General features: G+C 38.9%; 1 protein-coding gene across 1 annotated transcript; it reads right to left on the reverse strand.

The window, feature by feature from the left end:
* Positions 1 to 316: 316 nt before the first annotated feature.
* On the reverse strand, positions 317 to 19,428 carry MCOLN2 (mucolipin TRP cation channel 2). The gene is made up of 13 exons (XM_062581326.1): positions 19,267 to 19,428; positions 16,177 to 16,350; positions 12,139 to 12,292; positions 11,611 to 11,698; positions 11,338 to 11,434; positions 10,765 to 10,864; positions 9,078 to 9,193; positions 6,726 to 6,875; positions 5,094 to 5,195; positions 4,869 to 4,991; positions 3,154 to 3,360; positions 1,652 to 1,767; positions 317 to 353 (listed from the first exon to the last, which is right to left on the reverse strand). The coding sequence occupies exons 1-13, from the start codon at positions 19,420 to 19,422 to the stop codon at positions 317 to 319; spliced, it is 1,620 nt and encodes a 539-aa protein (XP_062437310.1). The 5' UTR covers positions 19,423 to 19,428.
* Positions 19,429 to 20,292: the final 864 nt, after the last annotated feature.

The raw sequence follows: 20,292 nt of genomic DNA on the forward strand, positions 1-20,292 counted from the left end.
TTCCTAGAGGTGAATACCAGAGCTCCACCAGATACTTCTCAAGAATCAGCCTTCTTTGACGTAACCAAACTTGGGGCAAGAATACCAAGTTCTTCACAGCCTTCCTCCAAACAAAGATAGCTTCTGGGTTCTCACTGTGTTCAGCCAGCTGATGTCACATTAGCAGCTTTTCTTCCCCAACACCTTAATTCAGTAAGATTAGTCTATTCACACGGAAGCAGATCCAGTACTTGGTTTCATTGTTATATGGAGAATTATTCTTCTCCATATAAATATGCTTTCTTTACATATTTTAGTAGTGAATTTCAGTACATGATCAATTAATAAGTATCAAGTTGTCATCACTCTGTTGTCTGTAAAAGAAAATTTCAGAATTTCTCAATCAGTAGGAAATACAATAGGAAATATTTGTCTATACAACACTGATTTTTTGATCCTTGTTTTGTATTTTCCTATTTCAACACATAGCTTCCAACACTTGCACTAGGACAATCGAACATAAATCATTACAGTAGCAAAAACAGATTTTCACAACAGCTACCAGACTTCTACTCTTGATATACACCGCAGCACGCTACACAAGCATATTTATTATACTCGGACAAGAATCTCTTTGGCTACAAGGCTGACTTGAATATGAAACCTGAAGGTGTACCTGGCTGGAGTTCCCATGAACTAGTTAGCTTTCAAGTACCCACAGCAACTGCTATGACATCCACCCAACATCATCTCACTTACTCCTTTCTGGCTAGAAGTTTCCAGTCTCCAGCATACATCAAAAGTAGAAAGCTGCATTTCACAAAAGCCTCAATGCAAGTAGGGTAAGTCTTCTACTGCTAAAATACGATTTGTTATACCAGTTAAGAAATGACAAGCGTTCACATTCATCTCTACTCCTTCTCTCATTAGCTGGCTGTTTTACACTGCATCCACAGTCACTCTGCCTCAGCATGACTATCACTAGACTGCCCAGTGACAGTGACAAGATCCCCATCTTCAATGCTAGCAGGAATTTAAAAGTGGGCTAGGTTTCCTCAGAAACAGAATTACAAAAATAGACTTCCAAGCCAGTAAGCACCAGGTGAGATGTCTGCACACCTCACCAAGACCAGCTTATGCAGGACATTGCTAGGATCTGTAGAGGTTTGAAGTGGGTGGCAACCAGATATTTAAAAATGTGTTCTCAGTATTTTGACAGATTATTCTGGAGCTGGTTTGCCTCACAGACATGACATAGCTTTGAGATTAACTACAGATCCCTTGCTGAGTCACATTCTCTTGCTGTCTGCTAGTACCATAGCCTGGTAGAAGAGTAATTTGGAAAGAGAAAACTCATAAAAGCCTAAACAGCAGAGGCTTAATTTGCTCCTGACTCCCTGACAGTTTCAAGTTATATTCCACAGCTTCAGTTTCTGCACAGTAGTTTTTTGTATAAGCAGAACACTCAGAAGTGTGCATTTAAACTCAGAATCATTTCCCCTTCACCATTAGCATATTAAAGATCTAATTAAAGTAAAACACAAGAGGAATAAGAGTGCAAATATTCCAGAGGTAGAATTGTGTGTTTCAACATTTGTGAAACAGCATGTTGTAGTAAGAAGCTAACTGATGCACTTCAGAGAATAACGCTCACCAAACCTACCATACTAACCTTCTACAGCAGCAGATGAATGGCATGGAAGCTTGTTCTTTTCTATAACCAGCACTGCCACACTCTTTTAGAAATTCATGTAGATCTGTTACTGGAAATCCACTTTGTTGATATTTCTGAAAAATAAAGCATCTTATTTACAACACAAGAAACTATCCATCCATCAAATATCTCTAGACTACGATAGCCAAAACTGAAGTGACTACTTGATTCATTTGTTCACTATTGCTGTAGAAAGAAACATCCCCACTTCTCCCCCCAATAATCTCAGCCTAGAAACACCATATACATGTATAGTTGGGGGAATGGAATAAATTAGAAATTTATATAAAATTCATACTGTTCAGATTCTCTGTTATGTTTTGTTTACTGTCGCTAAGACCTGGCAAGTGATCAAGTCATGTTAATTCTCCCTCATTTGTGTTAGCTGATGTGATTGTTGTGAGCAAGCTGGGTTCACTTTCACTAGAAACCCCAAATCTAGGTTCCAAAGGCCCTGATGCAGATATTTAGCATTTTCATGCTGAGGAATTTCAGCATACTGAAATGGTGCCCCTTCGAGTCACAGTCTTCAAAGGACAAAATAACAGGTAAACACAATATTCCTCAGTTCAGACCATCCAATAAGCTCAGAAGTACAGACAGTAAGTTGTATTTTGAGGTACTTAGAAAGTAGAATTCTTGCTTGGTTTGGAAGTTGTGGTCCATGTAAGACCCCAGCCTTATCCTGCTGGCATGTCTACTTGACACAGAGACAGAAAAGGACAAGAACAAAAAGAACATTAATTCCACATCACCTTCCTACTGATACTGCCACTACCAAGAGCGCAAAGACGACAGCACTGGAGGACAAGAACCGAGGGAGCTGCCGAAACTGGGAAAAGTTTTACTTTCATCCAGTTTATATTTGAAACTGACAGCATGATGTTACTTTAAAATGAAAAGCAGTAGCTTTTTGGAACAAATTCTTTAATAATCACACATTTCCCAGTGGTACATTAAGTAAATCTGGGCAGTTAAACAAGACAAGTTATCTGCTTGCCCTGAGCCGCGTTCCTGCCAAGTGTTTCTCCTTCAAGATGCTGACAAACCTTCATGCCTCAGCTTCCAGTGCTGTGAGAAGACACATTGACTCCAAACAAGATGTATCCATCTCTGTGCAGCTGTATCTAAAATACGACTTTTACCTACCCTCCAGTTACCTAGTAGTTACGTTTTCATTAGCTATTACCTTTCTGAAGCCAGGTCAAGTGGTAGGAAATACAGAACAGAGACACAGACTAAGTATGGTTTTCCAAGGTAATTATTGGCTACAGTTACTTGGGTGGCTACCAAGTGACCTTTCCCGCACCCAGTTTCTTCCTCAGATTTTGAGCTGAAAGATTTTAATAGTGTCACTATTCATCATAATTAGTGCTAGACATTAGGGTGCTGAGTAATTAACAATAATGAATGCAGAACTGATTAGAAGAAATAAGTATATGGGAAGATTAATGATTTACCTTTATGGTGTCATAGGAGTCTGTAATGAGTGCAATGAAAAGGCTGAGGATCATGTATATAAACAGACTGATGAAAGAGTACAGGTATAACCGACTGAACAGCCACACTAACATGCTCTTCTGCTGGATTTGAGCAAATGTTGCAAACATATCATCACCATTGACCAAAGAAAACAAACATTCTGCCACTGTGTTCAGATCTTCAAACTAGAAAACATTGAATATAAATTATTAGAACATGAAGGTCACTCATATCCAGGTTAAAGAGAAGAAGGAAAGTGTTATTAGAAATATATAGGATCCTCTTATTGCCACAAAACTGAAAGCAGGATTTCCATTCCCTCTCTGATCTGTAGTAGTAGAAGGGAAAACATATGTTTCTCTATTTTTGAATTAAGACTTTCAGAATTTTTGAGCAAATGGACCAGCTTCCTCTCTACCTGCGCAGTAGGGGAAGGCTCTTACCATTTGCTATAAGGGCAGCTTCTGCATGCAGAGCACACTGCAAACTCTGCACTGGGCTCAGCATCAGACAGAACCACACTGCCTTCCAGCGGGGTACAGGAGAATAGTTCAGAAAGAAGGAAAAGTGTTCATAGTGTGTGTGTTGGGGGGGGGGGGGGAGGAAACATACCCAACACACCCTAAGTTATTTTCCTTGACATTGACCTGTGGTATTTAGCAAGAGCTATCATTTTCATAGACAGGGATATCATGGACTACATTTTTTATTTACTCAGATAATTATTGTAGTTGCTGCTGGAAAGTCCTAAGAACAGTATTCACACTGTGAATGTTAGAAGCAATTTACACTCTGGTATCACAGAGGACCCCACAACATATAGTGGCTCCCCTCGGGAAACTTACTGTCATCAACTTAAAATATATGCTAAGTTTCTTGAAAGACAGACTTGCATTATGTCAGCAGAAACTTAACTCTGGGCATACAAAAAGCTGAAACAAGCACTGCAGCATGGATCTTTGTTATAGTATATACTGTGTATAATCAGAAATCAAGAACAAGTAGTAATACATTCATTCTACTAGTAATACATTCTAGAATTCACCAGATCAGGAATCTGCCTTTTCCCCCAAAATGTCATATAAAGCATCCACATAAAATATCCACATAAAATTTTCAGCTTTGAATTTGAGAGTTACAGCTTGCATTTGGGAACTTAAAACTTTAGTACTTCACTCAGGTTTCAGACAGGAAAAAGGACATGCTGGCATACTTCTGGAGATTAATAAAGTCACCTATCCACCCATATTTGGGTCAACAGGTGATAGTTATAGTTGCATAACAAAGGAAACATTTGGAAAACAAAGTCAATGAGATACCCTGAAACAGTAACAAATGCATCAACATCCCAATTGCACCAGGACTGCCAGAAGAGGGCGAAAGGGATAACACACCCGTGTGCCTTTGGTCCCCTAGTGGACACTGTCTGAATAAAGCATGCACACATTCATTACAAACATAACCTCATGTTTGTAGTTACATCTTAGCAGAATAAGGAGTTCAGTCACATATTGAAAGAAAGAATATAGTTACTTTGTTAAAAGGAGCAGGTGACAGGAGTTAAGCAATTTCTTTCAAGCTTTTAAAAGCATGAATTCAAGACTTGTATCTGTTAAAATAACTAGGAGCTTTACACAGATAGGTATTTACACATAGTTAAGACAAAAAAAGGGAGCAATAACTGCTGACATACCTTTTCATGATAAGGTCCCAATACAATCCAACCACAGAAAGTATAGCCAAGATAAATCATCCCAGCACAACAACAAAACCTTAGAACTTTGGGCAGTGATGCCTGCATAGTTAAGATGAGTACCTGTAAGTCAGGGTGGAAAGAAGTCACGTATGTTAAAACAGAACTGAACAAATGACAGATCTAAATGTGTTGCAACTCTTGAATATCTAGTTCCAGCCTTACATTGTAGGTTTGAAAATATCCCAAGTATCGGATGACTCCAACCCAGACAAACAAAGTTGATGTTCCAAGTAAAATGCTGCAGACATCGTAACTTGTGAGATTCTGAGGGATCCAAAAAGAGCAGGTGGTCAATTACAGTGATAAGTATGTCAGCTTGAGAGCTATACAGGCATCAGCAGTTCAGACAGAACTGGACTAATATTGAAACTACACTGCTACATCACAAAAAACAGACCAGTACAAACTGCAATTAGAGAGATCACTCAAAAGCAGTAGTGCTGCATATAGAAGCACAGCTATGCTGATATTCTTGAACAACATTTTATAAAGTTTAGAAGAATCAAAACCTTTGCTTTGGTTACAATATACTTTTAAAATTAGACTATCTCCAAATTTCTATTTAGAAAGGTTAACATTTGCTACCACAAACTTTTCATTCACTGTTAAAACAACTGATCACTTAAAAAGACAGTACTACAGCCCTCTCTACAGTACAAACAGTTCTGAACAGGTTGCCAGCTGTTTGAAGTCTGAACACCAATCCACTGCCAGCGCAGTTTATAACCAATTCTGCCTACATTTTGATTCAGCAGAAAGCTAGAGCATGTCACAATAAATATGAGATATGTTCAAGATTTTCTGCTCTCTTCCTCCCTCCTCCTCACCATACAACTGGACATTCCCAAGTGTTTCATCTGAAGGCCACTCCAGGCATTTGCCCTTTGAGCATTAGTACACATGAAGCAGCACCAACACACTAGCTGTCCCGTTCTTCCCAGAATACAAAGGTTTTCGAATGTATGAACTATTTACACATAGCTCTATTGCTAAACACACACACACACACACACAGAGAGAGAGAGCTTCCAGCTGGATGAAACACACTGATTTCAGTAAGTACAGACCAGAAGGTCAAGGACTAGCAGCTAACACTGCTGTGCCTTTAGTGTGGACAGGCCAGGAAAGCAAGTCATGGTAGTAATGTCTCCAGTCTCATAAGATGCTGAGATCACTCCCCCCACCGCATTTTATCTAAGGTAACGACTCTTGATTTCTTTGTGCAATATATAAGTAATTAAGAAGCAGTAGTACACATAACATAAATTAACATAACCTTTTAATTAGAAACAATCTTTTCTATAGTATCTATAGCACTATCTAATTATAAGTCCTAAAACAGAGATTAAGGAGCTTAACACTATAGAAATGAGATACTTAATTGGCTTCCAAGGTCCTACTGAAAGAGTTTGGGGAAAAGGAAAATAAAACCAATTAGACTAACTTGCACACCACAGCATTTGTTTTAATGGATGATGCTCATGTATCCTCCTTGGTTCCTGTAAGAATCCATCAACACTCAGAAAAGAGGCATTAAGGTTTGTTTTCTTTCTGAGCACAAGAGTTTTATTCAACATATGTAATAGATCTGAAGCAGGAACAAACAACACAAAACCTCATCCAACTGCCTATATTCCACTATTGTGGACAACATGCAAGGGGAAGGAAGTAAGAATTAGCAAAAGTAAAAAAGTGACTAGTGACTAATATAGCTCACTCACTTTTCTCTAGTTAGGGCATGTTACACCTGGTTGTAACAAGACTAGTATTTTATCTGAAGCATTAAACTCTCACCTTGGCTTTTATTTCCATTTTTAAGATTGATCCAATTATTGTCATCATATCGCTGATAATTACCAGGACATACCATCCATTTATGAACTCTAGGCGATCAGCATTACAGACATGACGCTTATATTTCTCCAGGAAGAAATTCACAAATCTCTATTGAGAAGCATTTAGATGTTTAGTTACAGGTTACCTTAAATGAAAGATATGCACAGATGCCCCAGTCTTGTAGCAATGCTCAAATTTCACTTGCCCACTTTTCCCACAGTATTCGCTGGAATTACCTAAAAAGTTGTTACTAACAGCAACAGGGGAAAAAAAATATGAGATTTTAAGACAGGCTTAGGTCATTAAAAACTAACTTTTCACAAAATAAATGACTTCATAACTGACCCCCAATAACCTAAGCATGCATCAGAGAAGGACCTTGGAGTGCTGGTGTACAACAAGTTGACCATGAGCCGGCAATGTGCCCTCGTGGCCAAGAAGGCCAATGGTATCCTGGGGTGCACTGGGAAGAGTGTTGCCAGCAGGTGGAGGGAGGTGATCCTGCCCCTCTACTCAGCCCTGGTCAGGCCTTATCTCAAGTACTGCATCCAGTTCTGGGCTCCCCAGTCCAAGAAAGACATGGAGCTACTGCAGAGAGTCCAGCACAGGGCTATGAGGATGATCAGAAGGCTGGAGCATCTGCCCTATGAGGAACAGCTGCGAGAGCTGGGCCTGTTCAGCCTGGGAAGAGAAGACTGAGGGGGAATCTTATCAATGTATACAAGTACCTGAAGGGAGGGTGTCAAGGGGACGGGGACAAACTCTTTTCAGTTGCCCCATGTGACAGGACAAGAGGCAATGGGCAGAAATTGAAGCACAGGAAGTTCTGCCTGGACATGAGGGGGAATTTCTTCACTGTGAGAGTGACGGAGCACTGGACCAGGTTGCCCAGAGAGGTTGTGGAGTCTCCTCCTCTGTAGATCTTCAAGGTCCGCTTAGATACAACCCTGTCTGACATGCTCTAGGTGACCCTGCTGAGCAGGGAGGTTGGACTAGATCTCCAGAGGTCCCTTCTAACCTTACCCATTCTGTGACTCCGTGATGGCTTGTTATCCCCTCTTCAAGCCCCTTCACAAGAGGTTTTTGCCCACCCCAAAAAACACGGCCACTCAGCTGAATGAGTGAAACAACAAGGAAAATTAGTAACTTCAATTCAAATACAACTATCAGTCAACAGCTCATTTCCAATGAAGCCAGCAATTCCACTTCCTACACCTAGTACTGTCTATCTGCTTCCACTTGTTCTCTCTGCTCACAAATAAATGCTGCTGTCCCAGTGCCTGACAACAACTTGCAATACCTTTGCTGATCTGTGTCCTATTCACCTTTGTCTTGTTTACAAGTTCCAAAGAGGATATATTGGATTAGATAAGCAGCTATCTGCACTTTCATATGTTGCATATCCTGCCCCCTCTTTTCCAATTCCTTTAATCCACATGCTCAGAAAGCATATCACAATTAATGGTACTAAATTATGCAACAACTCTGGGCTGGGGTGTGAGAAAGTGTGAAATATCAGCCAGGCTCTGGACATCTGGGAACTCTTCCAGCACAGTAGTTTTACAGTGCACAACTCAAGTGAACAGAAGCTTCCTGTGCAGGGCCAGCTCATGTTTCTGCACCACTTTCTTTGGATGGAAAGAGTTGGGTCTGCTTACACAAGCTCAAGATGAAACCAGAGTTAGTCTCAGAGTATACAGAGGAGAACAAGTGGAGAAGCTGACAGAGGTTTGTAGTCACGAACTGTGGAAGGAGAAGGAAAGAACTGAAAAGGATGGTTTCAACTCCAGAAAGACCAAGAAAACAGTCTGACTTAAGAAGGCACAGTATACAGTCTGTTTTGCAAGTTATAGTTGGCTTTGAAAAATACTCATTAAAGCATTAATTCACAACATGACCTGCATGGGTGTTCTACTTTGAAGCCAAAGCAGAAAGAATTCACGTGTAGAATGTGTAAAACACATTGGCTGAGAGCAGCACAAAGATTCAGAAGGGTTTTTTTTTTTTTTTTTTGGGGGGGGGGCACAAGATACCCTACAAAATTAAGTCAATCCCCCCCAACTTTTGCCCCTGACATATGCAACAGAATACTTATTACAGTACTACATGACCCAAAATAAAATTCATTGTATCGGTGACTGTTTCTTACAGACATCATTTACACATCTTTTTCAGAGGCACAGATACACTAAGAGCACAACATGCTGCAACAGATACACTGATACTTCATAACGTAACACCTCACAAAACTACTATCAAACATGATAGCAGAGACAAAATAAGCATGGAGACTATGTATATTGTACTTACTTTTTGCAGTCTCAAGGCAAGAATAATGGATCGTGTGCAGAGGATAAGAGAAGCAAGGCAACTTATAATGACAAATCCATCAAAAATCAGAACATACTGAGTGTTTTTCTGGAGAACTGTACATTACAGAAAGGAAAGAGTTAGTCTTTTCACATCTCTTCGGGAACAGATTTATAATAATCATAGATACCTGTGCAAAATACATTTTGCACTTAAACCCCTCATCCCATAAACAGATGGGCTATTAAAAATAAATAAATAAATAGGCCTTTCTGCAAGTATATCTCCAGCACAAATGAACAGAGAACTATATCCCAGGAGAGCTACATATACCGGGCCACAAACATGAAATGCACATTTCAAGTTCTTCAAAATTAAAGTACACTGATGCAAGCTTCTCATTTTTCCACTAAGCTCCTCTGTTCATCTGTGCTCCAATAGTGTTACAATTGCATGGAAGAAAAGAAAGGCAGGATTTGGTTCTTCTCAAGATAAGTTAAACACACACACAGATAGCTATATACACAACCACTACACACACAGAAAATTATATACACAACCACTACACAACTCTCCACGCACACAAGACCACGTTTCTTATTTCCTGACCTGCAGCCAGAAATTGTACCATACTCTTTTCACACACAAGTTCTCATGTGAACCCAAAGATTATAGCTTTTCAAAACAGTTATTTTCTTTGGCTTACTCTTATCAATTGTTCCTATGAGTTTCAGAGCATAGTTTAACTACATAGACAAACACCAATTTTTTTAATTGATACAACACCTCTTCAGCTCAACTTCATAATGAAGTTGCATGCTCTCTCCCTTACAGCTGCTCATTATATGCAAGTAAACTACTAAAGAATAGTTAATTGAAAGGCAGCTGCAAGAAGTTACTGAACATACACACAAGCCACAGTACTTTGTGATTACTTAATTTGTACTGTAAGATATTCACTTCAACACCAGTAAAACACACTGCTATTAGACAAAAGTTGGCTTTGGCCAAGCAAAGGGGAGGCCATTTGACATCTTTTCTTAACTGATAACTTGCATAGCTCGTAAGAAACTATTACTCTGTCACACTCCTTTAGAGTGTGTGGGAGAAGTAGTTGCATAGTGCTCAGTCACAGTGACTGCTCCACTGAAGGAGTCTTTAGTATCCACTTCTTAGCTGTCAGATAAAGCCTTAACAACAGGATTGAGATGGAGGTCACCCTTTGCTTCCATGCAACATGACAGTTAGTGGCAGAAAAAAAAAAATCTCTAAACCTCTAATCTCAGAAATAGGCTTCAATTAGCCAAAGAGAAATAATTTTGAAGGCTGTAGAGGCTTGAGTTGGGGATTTATCATTCTTAGTGTATTAAATTGAATTATTTGAGTAATCTCAGAGCAACAGAACTAAAACCTATAGAAGAAACATTCATCCTCCTTCCAGATAAAGCTGGATGACTTATACAGTTGTACAGAGATGCTTACATCATCAGTATCCTTTCAAAAAGGAAGTAATTCCTGATTCCTAATTACATAGATGTAATGAGTCGCATTAGTCAAGACTTTCACCTTAAGGTGGTGTATAGGACAGACTAGCAATATCTTGTTAGTCCAACTGTTACGAACAGGAGAAACAGAAGGAGATGTGTAGTATTTCCATCATGCAAACATGTGCACACACAGTACTTACTAGAACCAGATACATGCCAGTCTTTGCATTCTTGAATATCAGTATCGCTATCAAAATAAATTTTGATTTTTCCACTGTGGGCTCTATTATTGAAAGTAATCTGGAAATAAAGATAAATCAGAAACAAGACCAGCAAAATATATTCCATAAAACAAATCTTAGTCTGTACTTTGTCATAAATACACATTAGGATTTTAAGAAAACTGTCACCATGAAGAACAGCCTATACAGAACACTTGAGTGTACATAACGTATAGCATTAAAAAGCAACATTCCAAGAAGTTAAACTTCAAATTTAACTTTGTTAGATGAGTAACAATTACTTAAACCCTTCTCAGATTATCAAGTTGCCAGCTAGAATAGGTTACAGAACACTGCTGCATGGCAACATCATTTCTTACAGGCTTCAGCAGCCTTTGGGAAAAGAGGATTAAGCATAAGGCAGCTTCCTCCTAGGCCAGGACATACCCAACTGCTTTTCCATGCAGTCTAGATATAAGGATACCTTCTATGGACCGTTGTTACTATACAGTGTTAGAAACCTAATGTAAAACATAGCCAATATTCACTTACAGTATTTTGAAATGCGTAACAGTCAGGTAACTCGCGGGCATGGATTGTTTGTAGAGCAATGCCTTTTAGCTTGAAGGAGATTTCAACTTGTATAAGCCTGAATGTTTAAAAGAAACATATAAATACATATACAATCAAAAATACAAACATACATAAGGCAAGGAAACTACACAGAACATAATTCAGCATATTCATATGAAAGGACAATAAAAAAGTAAGATTAAAAAAAAAAGAAAGAAATCACAAAATGTATTTCCCTCCCCAACAATTTACCTGTAAAATTCAAGATTAAAAAATGAGGAGTTCAACTTCAGATCAGCCTTCTTATTGGCTAATTCCTGTGACTTTAAAAGGATACATTCTGGGGAGAAAACAAGAGGAGGAAAAGTTGAAGTTTTAAAAATTCCACACAGAAAACATCATAAAACTGAAATACTCGGATTCAAGTACAACTCATAGCAAGGCATAATGTTACTTTTGCACAAAACTATTCACACAGAGCCCAACTAGTAGGATTAGAAGCAGGTGCATGTAATAACTTTTGAAAAGTTTGAAGGTGGGACTCTGCTCAGAGAGGTGCTAAGGAAACCCACTAAAGTTAGAATTCTCAGTGCTGGTAAGGCTGCATCTGCAAAGTCATAATTTCTAAGTAAATACTATAAATCAAGAGGGGAAACAGCAACAAGCATGTTAAGTTTTCCAGTGATTCCCATGCAAACGTTATTAGTATAAAACAACACTGATCTACCATTACAAAGTAAGTACTCCACGGCAAGAAATTTTCAGAGAACAGTTCCATACCTGTTTCTGTAGCAACATCTATGTTCAGTGTATCATTGGAAGGAAGCGCTGTGCCTTTCTTGTACTGCTGTTTACAGATTTTTAAACCTGATCCTTCATTTTCATCTTGTTCATAACCAAGGGTCCCCAGGGAAATGTTCTTTAATTGTTTGTACTAGTTTAAAAACAAAACAGAACTAGAAGTTACAAAGAGATACCTGTTTGAGGGAGGAGCTGAATCTCTCTACCTATTCCCTGTCCTACTACATTTTAGGTCTTTTTGCATATGACATAATAACTTTCAATCTCAACAAACTTACTTACATTAATGTAGCTTTTACATAAGAACTCAAAAATAACAAGTCTTTACTTTCCCATAAAGCCTGCATATTGAATATGGATATATCATGGGAAGTTGAGGTGGCTGCTGGTCATTTGCATTAGTAGTTCTTGGCATCCTGGTTACACAGTGACTAGGAGCCCCATACCTACTGGGGTACCTGCAAGTAATTACATGTGCCATATAGCAAGAGTATAAATTAGATGCCAGGTATTGACTTCAGTGTAGCATTGCCACAACCACACACACGCTCCATGGATACCTCTTCTATATATATATATATATATATATGTGTGTGTGTGTGTGTGTGTATATGTGTGTGTGTGTGTGTGTGTGTGTGTGTATATGTGTGTGTGTGTGTGTGTGTGTATATGTGTGTGTGTGTGTGTGTGTATATATGTGTGTGTGTGTGTGTGTGTGTGTATATATGTGTGTGTGTGTGTGTGTGTATATGTGTGTGTGTGTGTGTGTGTGTATATATGTGTGTGTGTGTGTGTGTGTGTATATGTGTGTGTGTGTGTGTGTGTGTATATATATATACACACATACATATTTAACTATTTGAAACTTAAATATCCTCTAATTAAAATTCAGCACATTTTAAAAAAATCCTAAGCAGCATAAGACTCTTTTCTATCCTGAACTCAGATGTCAGTAGGATGGTCAGTTAAAAGTACAACACTAAAGAAATTTAAAAGTTTTATATAAAACTTTTCAGACTCAGTATTAAGGCTTGAAGAGATTAGTAATTGGTTTTCATATTTCTCCTTCTTTTCCTTACTAATCTCTCCCCTAAAGCAATCATCTTACAGACAGCAGGAGATAAATCTGCCTAAATTATTACTGGCTCTGTGAAAAGGTTGGGATTGAAAGTAGGAGCAATTTAAGTCACAGTTTTAATGTTTGTCTCCAAAAGCCACTCTAATAACAAAAAGCAAACTGTTCCTTGTGTGGCTACAAACAGCAAAGCCATGTATGTACTCTGTAAGTAGCAGCCATGGAACATGCACAGAGCTTGGGCAACCTCCAAAAGCAATTTAACCCACCTGCTTTACACAGGCAGAGAGGCAACCGAAAGCTTTTTTTGAAGAAAGCACTGCCTTCACTTTAAGTACAAGTAGAAGCAAGCTGTATCATATCTCTTTGGAGTCACACCTCCCAGACTTGCATAGCTGAGGCAAACAGCTAGGGACATGGGACTTCTTAGGGTTCCTGACTCCTCAACAGTAAAGCACATCTATGACTAACCATGAAAGCAGTAATTTGCTAACTCAGCTCAACACCAACTAACACTGCCCAAGATGAACCAGGTAGACTAATAGTCCTTTAGTGAAGAATGCATAAACATCTGGTAATTCACTAATTTTTATCATTACCTCACCTGACAAACCAGCTCAGGGCAGCACACATCAGTCATCTCTGCAGGAAGTATTTATTGTTCTGGGAAATGCTAATAAACATGGGTAGCCAGACAAGCTTGTTGTTCAGCTGATTGAACTTGTTGTTCAGCTGATTTTGATACAGATTAGACCTTCTTTCCCTTAAATATCAATTTGGTTATTAAAGATCATCCACTGTTACTTTATTTTTTCCCTACAGACATTAGCCACAGTCCCTCACGTAAGACTCCCTACAATGGTACAAAAACCCATCAGTTGTTAACTACCACGCACTCCATGTTTAGAAATGGCTGTAATGGGAACCTGTACATTCCCATCCAAAGCTCTGCCTCACAATGCTGCCTTTCAAGTCTTCACAGCCGAGCTTGCAAAAAGTTTAGATAGTCAAAGAGAAAAATCATTGTCTCAGTACCCTGCAAAAAAAAAATGATCTTAAATCAAAATAAACTAAGGAAGCCAAGTCTGACTAAGGCACATCAAGTGTGTGGAAGCAATGATTAGTCACAGTTACATATCCCTCTAAGACCATCACCAGATCACTGCATTTCACAGTTGTTGTTCTGTCCATCTACTCTTAGAGGCTTTGCCCTCCTGACAGAAACACATGACTGAAGTTACACACACATCACTTTCAAATAACGCCCTATACAACAGTAAAACACCATTTATATACTTCCAAGCAGCCTAAGACAGAGCAACCAGTAGGAGTAAGTTCTGCAACATCTTGGTATTCCATACTCTGCCAGATAATGGGATTTAAGCATAACAACTCTGCATGGCTTTTTTCATAACAGAAGTTTCCAAATTAGACCAGAGAGAAGAGTAGGAAGAAGCTGTGTACTCTTCAAGTAGAGAAATCTGTTCATTTTTCTGCAAAATATCAAAATACTCCAGTGATCCATTACATATAGCACCCTTCAACCATGTTTAAAAAAAAAAAAAAAAACACGCTACAGATTCTAGCTGCCCATCTTGAAATAAAAAAAGGCTCAAACCATCCTAGAAGGATTAAAAACCCACACACCTCAGTGTTCAACTGAAAGCCATTTTTCATTTGTTGCTGTTTAAGAGGCTTACATGTGATTAAAAATTGCAGGAACTCCACAAGATACCAAAGAACCCAGACTACACTAGTTTTACAATCCTCAGAGTATATGTCTACATTTATACAATACAGACATTTTATGAAGAGACCTTTTTCTGATGCCTGTATCACACATTGGCTCATTCTTGAGGATATAAAGCTATTATTTCTCTACTGTCTTCTATCTGGGCTTCACCTCAGTCTTAGTGCCTACAAAAGAACGAAAGTAAAGCAAGGAAGAGAAGAAAAAGTTATAGCAGAACAAGCAGCAACATTGAGAGTTCAAGGGAAGACCAAGAAAATTACTTCAGTACTCATTGAACATACCAGGAGTCAGATTATGGGCCTTGTCTAACACAGCAGAAACAGCACGTTTGATCTGTTGATGGTTCTGCTGTAGCTTACAAGAAATGGCTAAGAAGCAACGAGCCCCTGTACAAGTGCCTGCCTGAAAAGGAGGCCTAGGCTTCACACCCTAGCAATTCCCAGATGTGTAGAGTTGATGGTTAGCACAACAGCTTTAAACCAAGCCTCAAAGCTGATGTCCCAAGGTCAGAGAAAATGAAAGGTGGCTTAAGGCCACTTTCTGTTCATTTCCCCTGAACTGTATCGGGGGGGGGGGGGGGGGGGGAAATCATCATTCTCAAGACATATTTCTCTCTCTCTCTTTTTAAATACTCACACTTTCAGTTCATGATTTTCAAATGTAGCAGTATTAAATAAGAACTATTTATTGAATTTTCATGCTAGATTTTTCCCCCTCCTCCCACAATTGTGAAGGGACTGTTCTTAAAAATACCATCCATAACCAGGGCCAGTGCCCCTACATTCCTGGAAGTACTGTATTCCCCATTTTGAGGCCTCTGGCACATACTACAAAGCTGCAATTCAGTATAGCTGTAAGCACAGATTTTTTGAATACCACACATAGGTATATTCAAGACCATAGCTCTCTGAAGAAAGACCTAAACAAAGATACCAGTTCATGTAAGATGGCCAAATTGCAAACTTTTGGGACTTTAGTACTATGCACTAATTGAACAAAATCGTGTTAGATTTGTCTCCAAGATACAGAAATAGACATCCACACAAACTTTTGAACACTCCACCTAAGCAGATTCAATGAAATATCAAGATTAAAATTCAAATGGAGACAGAAAAATAGAACCTGAGAAGTCTACTAGTTTTAGCTTCAGCATTAATGCTGTTCTTCATTACAGAAAAAACACACTTACCTGATTAATAGCATAAAAAATGCTATCATAAGCTTCCTGCTGTGTATATACACTGCGGCTGTAGTCATCTTCATCAACACCAGAATACCCTTTCAGGAAAAGGTGTTTAAAAGCAACAGTGTTCTCCTCTTTGAATGAAACCACCAACTGGTTACTCAAACCAAAAAAGATAAGCTGACAAGGGAAAAAAAAAACAAACAGAAATGAAGTGTTCAAGCAGCAGCATTTTGGAAACAGTTTCACTTCTTTCAACTATAATAAACAGAAAATAGAAATGTGCTTGTCTCTTTAGTTTTGCTAAGACAGCTAGATCATTTCTATCTTTCATATATCCCAGACCAACAACTCTAACCAGAATTCACCAAAAAACTGTGGAGGACACAAACAGCAAAAGAGCTAACCTAACAGCGCAGCATGACACAGCGCTAGAGCAAGGCTATGCAGGACCCCAAAGCAACTGTCATCTGTTTGACCCAAGTGCTTGCTAAGGAGGCGATAAGAAGCAGCAGCACACAACCGACCTGTGTTGATGTTCCCAGTCTCTTTCCACAAAGAGAATATAAACGGTCTAGAAGAGGAAATCAAGCAACGAGTTGCTTGACAAACATAGTAGCAGAAGGAAATCCCAGACTCCAAACAGCTAACTCTTCTTCCTAGGCTTAAACTATTTACTAAGAACAAATGTGAAACTGTCATTACTGCATGGAGTTTCCAAGACCCACAAGAAACTCACAGAAGCAGGGAAGAAATAACAGTAAGAAACTCAGCAAGAGAACTGTGATCGCAGAAATCCCCCAAAGCAAACAAGTGGGTTCCCCTACCATTCAAATTCCTTTGTTCAAAATAATGGAAATTCAGAAACATGTTCCTATTTGTCCCTTTCACTGCAATACTTCATCTTTTGTCCTAGACAGTAATTACTTAGATCTGGGCTGGGCTGAAAGAATACACGAAATGGGACTATTTATAGCAAGACTTTTTGGTTGTATGGCAAGGTTGCAGTCAGGACAGAGAGAAGGTGATTTCAGGTGTGCCTGGTTCTATACAATCTTCATAGTAAAAACTGATTTTTCACTCTTTCATACAACTTTTAAATCAACTATTTATACCCTCAGGTGACTACAAAATTCCTAGGAGTGCAACAAATGAATCTGCAAGCATTAGCATCTCTACAAATCAGTGGTCTTCAAACTACAATGCAGAAAAATAAGACATGCTCTATCGGTTTTTCTCAGGGAACTCCCTAGGGGATTTCAGTACAGCTTGGGAGTAAAACACATTCGCCATACTAGGACAGGAGCCTCTTCTGCTTTTCAGTAAGACACAAATGCCCCAACTGCTACACCAGACCAAAGAAGCTGCAACAACGGTCATGCTTAATAGGCTGTTATCAGACAAGAACAGCCAGAAGAAAGCTTAAGTTGTTCCTAATCATCCTTCAATGATCTTGCCTTCATTCTAAAGCGTAGAGATGCTTGTTAGAAGCTGACTATTTACTATTAAGTTCAAGTTCTATCCGGCAGATCAGCAGCACATCTTCCTTCAGAATGTTTTTCTTTCCCTGCTGGCTACCTGGCTGGCATCCAAGCAAGGCCAGGGCTGATGAATGTTGCAGTGCATCAACAAATCCTAAGGGATCCAGCAAGTCTCATGGCCTTAGAAAGCAGAGCAGTAGAGCACCCCCTCTGCACACAAGGGCAAAGAGACTGCAATAGCAGATAGAAAAGTTATGAGTGAGTTCCTTTACTTTCCCAAGAGTTAAGCCAGTCAGCTAGGATATATTGAATACTACTGAACCTTTTAACAGACATGTGAATAATAAGACAAAATGTTACTGCCTTGTCAGCCTTTCTAAGAAGAAAGTGCAATAATCCATATTTTAAGCACATCTACTCGTAAGACATTGCAACCCTTCCCTTAGCTCACGCCAGTACCCAGAAAGTAAAGGTACCTGTTCCACTAGGGTTATGTTGCATTTGCAGTGTCCTGTTCGCCTGCACACACACTTCAATACGCTCCCTATTCTCAGCAGCAAAGGTGCTATAGGTAGCGACTCTGCCAGCATTAGATTCAATACCGTATTTTAAGCTACCCTTGTCTATGCAGAATGACCACTACATGCCAACCTTTGCCTGCACACAGAGCTGCATTAGGACCCCCACTACTGCAGCAACAGAGGTTGAACTTTTTGCCAGCAAAACCAAAGAGCTTGCCATGTCTTTCTAGGGGGATCTGAAGAACAAAAGCATTCAGTGTAACACATGGATATGCAACACTTCATTCTGGCAGGTAAGTCAAATACAAACCTTGAATCTTGCAACTCAGCACATTTTGAGGACTTGTATATTTAGCTGTACTTGCGAAGTGCCAGATGTCAATCCTGTATTTCAAAGGTCCAACCTTCTCTACGCACATGTTTGTCCCATCTTCCTGCCCCCCTCCTTCTGTCAGCATTTCTCAGTGGATTGCTAAACAATCAACTGCACTGTAATAAACAGTTAAAATTCTCTTCTTCTTTGCCCCTACTTATGTGCATATCTGCAAAGTTTGAAATACATCACTGATACAAACAAGGGGCACATCTGACTTAAGTAGCCCAGTCATCTCTATTGCCACCAGACAGACTGCAGCATTTTCACACCTGAACCTGCACATTTAGAGTTGATAGCTACATTTCAAATGCTGTCACTTTCACAAAACAATTCAGTGAAACAGTAATGTATTAGCCTAAAGGGCCATAAATATAGTAGAAAACAGAATATACAGCGGTATTGAGACAGCAAGCCTAAACATTTCACAGCATAGCATGGATATAGTGGGAGGGAACAGAATTATGTTTTAAACTGTTATCTTAAAAACATTAAATTATGAAAGCCTCCTGGAAATTTTGGGGCAATATTTGACTAGATAATTTAGTTCATTGTATTCTTTCACCACACTCTCCCCCTCTTCAGCGATCTTTCTTTCTAGACTAAAGAGGGAAGGCAGTAAAGAACATCTAGAGATGGCAAGTAGCGGGAGCACAGAACTACTATTTCTCTCATGTATCATTACTACACTTTCTAAGAGTAAAAACAGAGAAAATATTACCTGTGTGGTAACCATAAGTATCTTTAAAATCTGCAAAGCCAGTTTCCATGGTATTTGATGTCTTGCTCTGTATTTTTCGCACGGGTTCATGAAGTAAAATTTCAAATCTTCTTTTAGAGCCATTTCTTTTAGATCTAAATCTGGCTGGGCCATCATATTTCTGCCATAAATAATATGTTAATTAGAAATCAACAAAATGTTTTGGCAGACAGATTCCTCATATTACAGTTTCACCTCAGTTCTCCAATATAACATAAAAGGTCTGTAAAGTTTTTCATAACAAAACAAAAAAAAATTTCCTGTGATCACATGATAAAAATAATTACATTAGATTATCATAACACAACATTTAAACAGTTATTTCTCAGGATATATGCTTTAAATAATAGCATATGTTATTGTAATAACAAGCTTAGTTTTAAGAAAGAGCTAAAACTTGAATAAACAGAGGCCATTGCTAACACACTTCTCAGAACACACCACATTCTGCCTCCGGGAAGAGGTGTCTCAAAGACTGAGCAACCTGAACAGGCTTCACAGCATACACACGCTACAAATGAGCTATTTCAAGGACTGAAGTTTTAAACATTTGCTGCTCTCAAATGTTAAGGCTAAAGCATCCCCACACATTTTAGGCATGTAAAAATAAGAGGAACAAGCAGAGCAGGCTGTTGTTGTTGGCACCTTATATTCAATCTATATTTCTGCCTCTCAACTAAACAGGGCACTGAAAACTTTCCTTCTCCCTGTCTTACTAACCTTGTTTTCCAGTAATTGTCAAAATTTCCCTACTTCAGAAAAAGATCAGGAGCAAGCTTCCCCCCCCAGTTAAGATAGAGCATGCATATCTGGAAATAGCTACAAAAATTGATCTCCTACCAGTTCCATTAAACATTCCCAATATTCTGAATTTTATAAATACTATTTTCTCTCAAGGTCAAAACTAAAAACACCAAGTCCAAGTTTCCAGATGCATTCTGATTTCTTTTGTCCTCATCTGTCTAAAGTGTATAGTTATTTCTGAGT

This window comes from Rhea pennata, chromosome 8 (genome assembly GCF_028389875.1).
Source record: "Rhea pennata isolate bPtePen1 chromosome 8, bPtePen1.pri, whole genome shotgun sequence".
Classification (NCBI taxonomy): Eukaryota; Metazoa; Chordata; class Aves; order Rheiformes; family Rheidae; genus Rhea; species Rhea pennata.